Source organism: Microcaecilia unicolor, chromosome 1, assembly GCF_901765095.1.
Source record: "Microcaecilia unicolor chromosome 1, aMicUni1.1, whole genome shotgun sequence".
Classification (NCBI taxonomy): Eukaryota; Metazoa; Chordata; class Amphibia; order Gymnophiona; family Siphonopidae; genus Microcaecilia; species Microcaecilia unicolor.
The window spans coordinates 4,018,604-4,030,698 of NC_044031.1; the positions used below are offsets into that span (position 1 = coordinate 4,018,604).

Sequence of the window (12,095 nt, forward strand, 5' to 3'; positions counted from 1 at the left end):
ACTCAGGATTTTGTAGACCTCAATCATGTCTCCCCTCATCTGTCTCTTTTCCAAGCTGAAGAGCCCTAACTTTAGCCTTCCCTCATACGAGAGGAGTTCCATCCCCTTTATCATTTTGGTCTCTCCTTCTTTGAACCTTTTCTAATTTCACTATATCTTTTTTGAGATACGGTGACCAGAACTGAATGCAATACTCAAGGTGAGGTCGCACCATGGAGCGATACAGAGGCATTATAATATCCCTGGTCTTATTTTGCATCCCTTTCCTAATAATTACTGGCATCCTATTTGCTTTTTTGCCCGCTGTCACACACTGGGCAGAAGATTTCAGCATATTGTCCATAATGACACCTAGATCTTTTTCTTGAGTGCTGTCTCCTAAGGTAGACCCTAGCATCAGATATATTTTCGATCTGTGCCTGAGCCTGCATAATCATGTGTTACTTGCTCCTTGGGGTAATTAGATCACTTCTTACTGCTACTGCAGCATGAAGTTAAAGTCCAACACGAGGTCGTGTCCGTGGTACTCCAGATTAGATGAGACCTTACCTGCTCTCATTCCCTCTCTTTATGAAAGTCAACTGCAGCATCCCCAGTCCTCGGTTCACAAATACCCATCTCAGACTGAACTGGCATGTTGTGTGCGGTTCACACCTCTTCCCACTGCCAGGTCTCAGCACCAGTTCTCCTAACCGATGGGCAATCGAAAAGATAGGGGACAAGGTGGGAGGGAGGGGGGAAGAAAACATGAGATTTCAGCCCGGGGAATTGGGAACGAGGGGTAGAAACATATGAAAATGGAGAAGGTCGATGATATTGGAAAGGAAGAGAAGAAATTTCTAGATGAACTGCATGAAGGTGTCGCCACAAGGGGGACGGGGAGCATTCCTGTTTACTTCCTGCAACTGAGCTGGTTGATGGCTGCCCTCGCCAACAGTGGAGTCTATATAGTGATTCCTGACACCATCGGAAGCACCAGAAAATACAGCCTAACTTCTTCCACCTCCAACTCATCTCAGGGTGGGAAAGTCAGACTAAAGTAAGTGTTTCCTGATGGTGGTGCTGGAAGAAGCTTTTGCACCATGGTACACCTCATCATTTTGTTCCTGTGCCTGTCATGCAACCATAGCACCTCCTGCCTATCTTTCCAGAAAGAACTGAATGGAAATTTTTTTTTAAAAAAACAAATTCAGATCACAGCTGATACTTTTTATTATTACAAGAACCATTATATTCAAAAGCAGCAATGAATGAACCACTGGGAAGAGGGGAGAAGACGGTCTTTCCCCTCAGGGATTCTCTCACTAAACTTTCAGAAGTATCGGGGGACACGTCCTCTCTTGGGGACCCTAGAGATGGGGCGGGAAGTCCTTCCTCTCACACCTCCAGCTGAATCCTTGGAAGGGGGAATCCATCCTCTACATTTCAGACTAAGCAATGATATGGTACAAGAGAGGAAGGCGACAGCATCCCGTCTTTAATGTCTCTGCCGATCATTACTGTGCATATCATACACATACTCTAGTACTGAAGGTCTCCTGGTGTTTAGGACACCTCTGGCTCACTTTTCACGTTCTACACACAGTCCTTATTCTTTTCTCTCTGGCCACACCCTTTTCTCACTAGTTCTGTGATTCTCTGCAAGAAACCTCTGTTCCTCTTTAAAAAAAAAAAAAATCCTTGTTCTGAACAGCCACTAATAGCTCTGTTCTTCGCAACGACCTTCTTGGTCACTACATGCAATGCTGCAGAACCTGTAGGGAACCCGTTTGCCCGTCCACCCTTCTGCGCTCATGCAACGATCCAGCGGGTGCATCCACCATCCTGACCGGCCATTATCAGTCTCTCATCCCCGGTTAGTGTCACCTCTTCCTGCAGCCCTCCCAGGGCGAGGTGAGGCATTAGAAGAGGCTGCTGGCGACGCTCAACGTATTTCCGACTGTACGTATGATCCTTCCTGATGGTTTTAATTACCTGCCCGTTCGGGTCCTTGCGTCTCCTCTTCCGTTTCCTCCGCCCGTCTTTTGGATCTGTATCTGCAGAGTGATTCATGCCAGATACTGGTTTCGGATTTTCATGGATCCTCTGGTGCCGGACAAGGTTGTAGGTCTTCAAGAAGCCACCTCCACACACTGTACAAATGTATGGCCCGTCCCCGGTGTGGATTCTCATGTGCCTGTCCAGATTTGGCTTCTGGATGAAGGTCTGCCCACATATCCCACATTTAAATGGTCTCTCACCGGTGTGGATTAACATGTGCTTCATGAGAGAGTTCTTACAGAGGAAGGTTTTTCCACATTCACTACATAAAGATGGTTTCTCTCCACTGTGGGTTCGCTGGTGGAACTTAAGGCCGGGCTTTCCACTATAGCTCTTCCCACACTCCGTACATGAATATGGTTTTTCTCCCATGTGCACCCGCTGATGGGTTGCAAGATTCACCTTGTACGTGCAGGCCTTTTCACATCCAGGGCACTCAAACAGTTTTACATTGTTGTGAATTTTCTGATGTTGTCGAAGATTCTTATTCACATAGAAGCTTTTGCCGCATTCACCGCAAGAGAATGGTTTCTCTCCCCTGTGCATCCTATCGTGAATGATGAGATCAGCTTTCCGGTTGAAGCTCTTCCCACATTCAGTACAAGAGAAAGGTCTCTCTCCTGTGTGAAGTCGATAGTGTGTCTCGTAATTCCCCTTGTGGTTGAACTTCAAGCCACAGTAGCTACAGCAAAATAGCTTTTCCCCAGTGTGGAGTCTCTGGTGCCCAAGTAACTGCTGTTTGTAAAAGAATTTTTTCCCACATTCAGTACAAGAGTATGGTCTGTCCTCCGTGTGGATCCTCTGATGCTCGACCAACTGGTGGTTGTAAAAGAAATTTTTCCCACATTCATTACAACTATATGGTCTTTCCCGGGTGTCCCCCGTGTGGAGTCTCTGGTGCTTGACAAAGTGCTTCTTGTAAATGAACTTTTTCCCACATTCATCACAGGAGTATGGTCTCTCCCCCGTGTGGATCCTCAGATGCTCGATCAACTGCTGCTTGTAAAAAAACTTTTTCCCACATTCAGTACAACCATGTGGTCTTTCCCGGGGCTCCCCCGTGTGCAGTCTCAGATGCCCGACCAAGTGCTGCTTGTACCTGAACTTCTTCCCACATTCAGTACAGGAGTATGGTCTCTCCCCCGTGTGGATCCTCAGGTGATCCAAAAGATGGCTTTTCTGGGTGAAGCTTTTGCCGCACTCCGTACACAGGAAGGGTCTCAGGTTCAAATGCAGCTTCTGGTGCCTCTTCAGCAAGTAATTCGCGCTAAATATTTTCTCACACACGGGACACTTGAATTCCTGGACTTCCCTAGGCTTTCTCCAGTACTTTCGCTTCACTTCTTTTTTGGGTATTTGTCCTGGATTAACGAGATCTACGCAGGAACGCTGCAGGGGATTTGCACTGTTTTTCCATCTTGGATCCCAGCACTGCTGATCTACAGGAAGCGTAGTTTGTTCCATCCCGAGTCCAACTCCAACTCCATTCCCTATAAAACGAGAGAGAGATCAGTTAGGTGGGACGCAGGCAGTGAGGGATCACGAAACAGGATTTTATTATTTATTTAAAATGTTCTACTCCGTCTACAACTAGGTGGATCACAAATCAACATACATAATAAAAATGAACAATAAAACAATAAAACAATAAACAGATCAGCCCCATGCATGTTACATAAGAACATAAGAGTAGCCATTCTGGATCAGACCAATGGTCCATCTAGCCCAGTATCCTGTTTTCCAAACAGTGGTCAAGCTAGGTCACAAGTATTTGGCAGAAACCCAAATCTTGGCACCATTCCATGTACAAACCCGAAGAATAGAAAGATTCTGGAATCCTAAAGAGTAACAAGATTCCATGCAGAATCTCAAAGAGTAGCAACATTCCATTTAGAACCCCAAAGAATAGCAAGATTCCGGAATCCTAAAGAGTGACAAGATTCCATGCAGAATATTAAAAAGTAGCAACATTCTATGTAGAACCCCAAAGAATAGAAAGATTCTGGAATCTTAGAGTAACAAGATTCCATGCAGAATCTCAAAGAGTAGCAACATTCCATGTAGAACCCCAGAGAATATCAAGATTCTGGAATCCTAAAGAGAGTGACAAGATTCCATACAGAATCTCAGAGTAGCAACATTCCATGTAGAACCCCAGAGAATATCAAGATTCTGGATTCCCAAAGAGTGACAAGATTCCATACAGAATCTCAGAGTAGCAACATTCCATACTACAAATCCCAGGGCAAGCAGTTGCTTCCCATAGCTGTCCCAATAGCAGACTATGGACTTTTCCTCCAGGAATTTGTCCAAACCTTTTTTAAACCCAGATACGCTAACTGCTGTTACCGCCTCCTCCGGCAAAAGAATACCAGAGCTTAACTACTACTACTATTATAAATCATTTCTATAGCGCTACCAGTCGTACGCAGCGCTTCACAATCAAACATGAAGAAAAGACAGTCCCTGCTCAAAAGAGATTAAAATCTAAATCAGGACAGACAGACAGGACCAATAAGGGATAAGGGTAGGACTGACAGAAGGACACATAGGGAAAGGGACTACTGAAGACAGGAAGACAAGATAAAGGTTACGAGCAAGTGACAAGTTAGGAGTCAAAAGCAGCATCAAACAGGTAGGCCTTTAGCCCGGATTTGAAGGCGGCCAGGGATGGAGCTAGTCATAATGGCTCAGGAAGCCCATTCCAGGCATAAGGTGCATCGAGACAAAAGGAACGGAGTCTGGAGTTAGCGATGGAGGAGAAGGTTCCAACTAGGAGAGATTTGCCTAGTGAACGGAGTTCCTGGGAAGGAGTGTAGGGAGAGATGAGGGTGGAGAGGTAGTGAGGGGCTGCAGAGTGAATGCACTTATAGGTCAATAAGAGAAGCTTGAATTTTATACGGAAACGGATAGGGAGCCAGTGAAGTGACTTCAGGAGAGGGCTAATATGGGCATAACGACTTTGGCGAAATATTAGTCGTGCAGCAGAATTTTGAACAGATCGAAGAGGAGAGAGGTGGCTGAGTGAAAGACCTGTGAGAAGCAAGTTGCAGTAATCTAAGATATAACAAATATGTCTTCAGTAACTTACTGAACTGAACCCTACTGCTACACAGTCTCAAATAACCTGGTAACCTGCTCCACATTTGTGGACTCGCTATCGAAAATGAAGTATTCCACGTATTAGCATATGCCACAGTTTACGATCTAGCATTTGCTAAAAGCTTCAAATTTTCAGGCTCGGTGTACTGACCTTACCACCTTGTACTGTACTCGAGCATGTACTGGCAACCTGTACAAACAGCGTAAGACTGGAGGTACATGCTCAAATTGGACCACACCCGCCAACAATTGTGCAGAAGCATTTTGTATCACCTGCAATGCCTGTATTTTTGATTCTGACAAACCCAAATACAACGCACTGTAGAAATTGATATGAGATATCATTAAAAACTTTGTACCACAGACCGAAAATCACACTGTCGTAACATAGGGTCGCAACTTAGCTAACAGATAAAGCGGAAAAAATGCAGACTTAACCACCTGCGATACCTGATCCTTCATAGATAGTTAAGGGTCCAAAATAACGCCCAATACATTCCTATACTGGCAACACGGAATCACCCAAGCTCACAGACCAACACTGTAAAAGATCTGCATCCTGTCCCACAAACATCAATTCAGTTGTACTAAAATTTAAAACTAATCTTTTCGAACACATCCATTTTTGTACAGCAGATACTCAATCAGTTAGTCAATCCTGGACTGGAAGAAAAAAGTGAACATCAACATAGATCCTGTACTCTACCTGCAAATTCCTAAAAAGTCTACCCAACAAAGGCAGAAAGTGCAGAGCCCTGTGGCATTCCCTTAATGACCGGCTTCATTGTAGATACCTCTCCCTTACTAAGAACTTGCATCTGACGACCCTTCAAAGAAGAAGCAAACCGACTCCACGCTGCTCCACCAATGCCTATTCCCTTTAACTTTGATAACAGATCAATGTCAACTGTATCGAACACTGACGACACATCCAGACAGACTAGGCAAAATGTATGACCTTCATCAATCCCCTGCTTTAATACATCTAGGGAGGACACCAACAGAGTCTCAACACTATGTCCTTCCCTAAAACCATACTGGTAATTGTCCAAACACTGTCTCAGCTCTACACATTCCTTCAGTTGACGAAGTACCATTTTTTCCATTACCTTCAATATTACGGGAAACACAGTGATCGGCCTACTGTTACTTAACTCAGATACACTCAAATGATTACCCTTTAAGTGTTTTTACGAGAGTTAGTGCTATTACAGATTCAGACCCACTGAATCTGACCTCTGAAGGCTGATTGAGAACATTTTACTCAGACACACTGTGCAGACCTACAGTTCAACTTCTAGAGATACGAAAAGTAGGTGTGTGCAGACCTATAGCTCAACTTCTACAGAAACGACAAGTGGGTGCACAGAAAGCAAAATCATTTTCATTGCAAAGAAAATTCTGGAGCAAGGTGTCCAGGGTGATGGATCCATGGAACAATTTCTCATGGGCGATAAGAGGCAAAAGCATAATAATTTCCTTTATTCAAGACATAACTCCCGAAAAGATAAGTATTAAGCATCTTCTTAGAGCTATCAAAACTAGACAAAGCTTTAATCCCATTTGGAAGCTGTGACCAAAAGATTGCTGCTTCATACGGAAAAACGGTCTGAAATAATTTCCAATAGAGCGCACCCTTGGGGCTAGGGAACATTTACAAATGAAAATGCTGTACAAGGTACAGTCTCCCATATATCAGTCTGCATATTAATGTTAGCAGATAGCCCAGAATAGCTCCATATAGTATCTTAAATATTAGGCTACTTAATTTAAACATAATTCGGGCCTCCACTGGGAGCCATAGGGGTCATTACATAAGATAGAATGATATGTGAGGAAATGTTCAAGGAGAAAACCAAGCGGATGGCAAGATTTTGTATAGTTTGCAAATGTTTCAAAAGATTCTTAGCCACCCCTAAATAGACGTGGAGGGGCATTTTCGATATGATGTCTAAATCCGACTTTGAACGTTTTGCAAAAAACGTCCAAACTCTGAAAAGGCAAAAAAGGTCATTTTCAAAAAAGTAAAACGTCTATCTTTTGTTTTCGAAAATACAAGGTTTTGTGATTTAGACATTCTGTTTTTTGGTCCATTTTCAAACAAAAAACGTCCAAGTGCAAAACGCACAAAATCAAGCCATTAGGATGTAGGAGGAGCCAGCATTTTTAGTAGACTGGTCCCCCGGACATCCCAGAAGATAAATGGGGCACCCTAGGGGACACTGCAGTGGACTTCATAAAATTCTCCCAGGTACACAACTCACCATTGCTCCCTTATCTTGTCTGCTGAACCCCCCCAAACCCACTACCCCCAACTGTACACCACTACCGTAGCCCTTACGGGTGAAGGGAGCACCTATATGTGGGTACTGTGGGTTTCTGGTGAGTTTTGGAGGGCTCACAGTTTCCTCCACAAATGTAACAGGTAGGGGGAGGTATGAGCCTGGGTCCACCTGCCTGCAGTGCACTGTACCCACCACTAGACTATTCCAAGGACCTGCATATTGTTCTAATGGACCCGAGTATAACATCTGAGGCTGGTAAGTAATGTTTTTAATCACATTTTTGGGGGGTAGGAGGGCGTTAGTGACACTGGGGGAGTAGGGGGAAGTCACCCCTGATTCCCTCTACTGGTCATTTAGGCCAACCTTTTGTGCCTTATTCGTTATAAAAACAGGTCTAGCTCAAAACGTCTTCGTTTTGGACAGTTTTGTTTTGTTTCGTTATGGCTGAAAAACATGCAAGTGTTACGAACGCCAAAATCCCACCCTTAACACGCCCCCCTGTGATCTGAACACATTTCTGATGGACTTCGGAGAAAATCATCTAAAAATTGCTTTTGAAAATACCAGCTTAGATGTTTCTGTGAGAAATACGTCCAAATGCAGATTTATGCCACTTTTTGGACGTTTTCCTCTTTTAATCCACTTTACTCAGTATTAAAGACTGAACTATCAATTTAAACTGCTCACGATTAAGATATTTTTCAAATTCTTCTCAATTTCTGCATTACCCAAAACCAGCTCTTTGTCAGATGATATATTTGTTCCATCATAGCCATCCTACAATTGAGCTAAGATGGCGACCGAGTAAGACTCACCCCACAGGAGCTCCAAAAACATCCAGGTCCTACGAGTGAGTGGAGCCGCTCGGCCCAGGCGCTACCGCCCTCCCACTCCGCGGGCAGCACCAGAGCAACACAGAACTCCTGAGGATGTTGACTGCGGCATTGTGGGGGCCACCGCTCAGGAAACACTGTGGTGCCTACTCTGGAGATCACGCCGACCCACACCCGACCGAAGGGATTGGGAATCGAGACCAGACGAGGCTGAGGGTGCCACAGACCAGACATGAGGTGGCCGTAGGCACCCAAGACCATCAACCCCACGACTGAGGAGGCCCTGATCGCAGGGGGCAATGCAGAAGACCAGGCTGCACCTGAGCGAGGCTATTGCGAGGCATCAAGGAGCCAGCACCCCTGCAGTGCTGGATGGCAAAAGGATCGGAATGAGGTGGGTAAATCTTCCCTTCCTGTCTACCCTTCCTGGTGAAGGCAGGGAAGTTGCCAAATCAAGCGGGGAAGACAACCGCCAAGGCCGAGACTGCTGCCAAAACGGAGAGGTCTTGGGCCCATCCACATGCCACCAACACAGGAGAGAGCCTGTAGCGCTAGGGAGGGACCGCGACGGCCAGTGGCTGCAACCACAGCCCCTGGCGCAACTAGCACCAATGAAGAGCAGTAGCAGAAAAGCAGGGAAGAGACTGCCGGGCAGGACCAGCAGATAGATGATCAGGGAGGCAAAAGAACTAGAGCTGGGAATCCCACTCAAAAAGAAAGGATAACAGCTGCAGGGCCTCATGAACACATAAAAAGCCACTAAACCAGAGCACAACAGGGCAAACACACAGACACACACACAAAAAATGGCCAAAATAAGAGAATGGGTCCTCTACTACCTAATATTCCTATGGATAGTAGGGCTCAATAAATGGAACAAAATTCCAATAATCGTATCGGAAAAGACGACCCCACAATCCGAGAAGGGCCTTACCACAAATATCACAATAAATCAGAGAACAACACCATCAGACGGCAAAATGAACAATCCAAGCACCAATTAAAAAGAACATAAAATCAAAAAAGACCGCATCCACAGACAGCTACAATCAGTCAAATACATTAACACAAAAAAACAAAACATACAACCCAATCCCTATAGGCTACATAAAAGCAAAGTCCGTAGTAAACAAGTCAGCTACAATCAGAGATTGGATCAAAGAGGAACAACTAGGGCTGCTATTCATAACAGAAACATGGCCTACACCTCAAAGAAGACCCGGTGATACAAGACATATGTCCACTACACTACAAAGTAACGCAAATAAACAGAACTAAAAGGAAAGGTGGTAGTGTTGTCTTAATATATAAATCCGCCTTCAAAGCAGAACCTGCTGAACAAAAATCATCCGTCAACTGAAATGTTAGCACGCAAGATCATCGATCCAACATTAACAGGAACCCAGTGCTGCATACTCGTCTACCGCCCAACGGAAAGCTGGTCCAACGCTCAAGAAGAATTCATGGAATTTATATCAAACTTCTCCAATGTCCTTCTCCTAGGAAATATCAACTTACACCTTGAAAACCTGCAAGACCGTAATGCAAGAAACCTGCTAATCTTCCTGACTCAATGGGACTTCGAAACAGCACAAGGCACCTCATCCCACACAAAAGGCCACCTACTGGACCTACTACTTTGCCTACAGGTTTTCAACAGAAAACAATCACATACTAGAAAATCACAGATGGGAAGAAGTACCATGGTCAGATTATAGCAAACTCACATTCACACTTCAATGGAAAGAACACGGCATGAACAGAGAACCAACAACAGCACACAAGTTCTTAAGCAGAGGAAAGTTGGACAATCACACCTTCTGAAGAACAGTAATGCACGAACAGACACATCACCCAACGACATCCACTTTATGAGTAACTGGAACAAACTAAGTAAAAACACACTAATTAAAATAGCACCACTCAAAACAAAAACGAAATGCAAAAAACAACCACAACCCTGGTTTAACGCCGAATTACAAGAGATGAAAAAACTATGAAGGAAAGTAGAAAGAAAATGGTCCAAGAACAAATCAGAAATAAATAAAACCAAATGGAGGAAAGCCTTAAGAACCTATAAATACAACATAAAAAGAGCAAAAGCCGAACACTACAACGCATACGAAAGTCCAGATCAGATCAACATTAAAAATAGTTTTCAAATTCATGAACGCAGACAGGTTCTGGACCGAATTCGAATTACTGCCAGAAGACCTCATCTCTAAAAATCTCAAAAGATTCGCCAAATCCCATTGCAAACTAGATATTTGCCCAAACAATCTCATGAAATCAGCTCCTCAACAGTTCATAATAGACCTAACGAACCACATAAATTTCATGCTACAAAACGGACTTTTCCCAAAGGAAAAATTTTACTCACCCCAATACCCAAAGATAAAAAGAAAAACGCGAGCGAAATTACCAACTACAGACCAGTAGCATCTATACCATTAATAATCAAAATAACCGAAGGGATGGTAACCAAACAACTCACAAATTATCTCAACAAGTTCTCAATACTGCATGATGCCCAATCAGGATTCCGATCAAATCACAGCACAGAAACAGTACTAATTACCCTAATGACCAAATTCAAACAAATGATTGCCACTGGCACCAACATACTCCTCTTACAATTTGACATATCAAGTGCCTTTGATATGGTCGACCACGGAATCCTATTACACATACTCAAATATTTTGGAATTGGAGGCAATGTCCTAAATTGGTTCAAGGGGTTCTTAACCATGCGCTCATATCAAGTCACATCAAATTTAACCACGTCTGCAGCATGGACACCTGAATGTGGAGTACCACAGGGATCCCCCCCCTCTCGCCAACAATTTTCAACCTAATGATGACCCCCTTGGCAAAACTTCTATCCAGGGGCGTAGCTGAGGTTCAGCGGTAGGGGGGCAGGGGCTAACGTGAGGGGGCACATTATAGCCCCCCCCGGCCGCCGCCCCCCCCTACCGCCGTCAACCCTCCCCTACCGCCGTCACCTACCCCCGCCGAGGTCCGCTTCCTCCGGTCCGGTGCCTTTAAAAGTATTACTTCAGCTGGCGGGGGACCCCCAACCACCGCCAGCCCAGCCGAGGTCTTGTTTTAAGAAGTTTTTCCATCCTCGTGCTATTGAAAACTGCCTGCCTGCATCCCTTCCAGTTTCGGACTGAGTCTGACGTCGTAGCACATTGTACGCGCAGGACGTCCACGTACTGCGACATCAGACTCAGTCCGAAACTGGAAGGAATGCAGGCAGGCAGTTTTCAATAGCACGAGGATGGAAGAACTTCTTAAAACAAGACCTCGGCTGGGCTGGCGGGGGTTGGGGGTCCCCCACCAGCTGAAGTAATACTTTTAAAGGCACCGGACTGGAGGAAGCGGACCTCGGCAGGGGTAGGTGACGGCGGTAGGCGGGGGAGGGTTGGCGGTAGGGGGGTCCAGGGCGAAATCTGCGGGGGCCCAGGCCCCTGTGGCCCCATGCAGATACGCCCCTGCTTCTATCAAATCATAACCTTCACCCTTACATATACGCAGATGATGTAACGATATATATTCCCTTCAAACAAGACATTAACGAAATCTCCAACGAAATCAACCAAAGTCTACATATCATGAATACCTGGGCAGATGCATTCCAATTGAAACTGAATGCAGAAAAAACTCAATGCCTCATACTTACCTCCCAATACAACACAAATAAATTCACCGCTATTAATACACCAAAACTACAATTGCCAATCTCCGAAACTTTAAAAATCCTTGGAGTCACTGTCGACCGCCACCTAACGCTTGAGACTCATGCAAACAACACAACCAAAAAGATGTTCTACTC

At 44.8% G+C, this 12,095-nt stretch overlaps 1 protein-coding gene across 4 annotated transcripts in view; it reads right to left on the reverse strand.

The window, feature by feature from the left end:
* Positions 1–351: 351 nt before the first annotated feature.
* Positions 352–12,095, reverse strand: part of LOC115462028 (gastrula zinc finger protein XlCGF57.1-like) — a 35,681-nt gene continuing 23,937 nt past the window's right edge. For all 4 annotated transcript variants that reach the window (XM_030192085.1, XM_030192093.1, XM_030192088.1 and 1 more), the window contains one exon: positions 352–3,530. In XM_030192085.1, the coding sequence (XP_030047945.1) occupies positions 1,792–3,530 (1,739 nt within the window). In that variant the 3' untranslated portion in view covers positions 352–1,791. The remainder of the gene's footprint in view (positions 3,531–12,095) is intronic.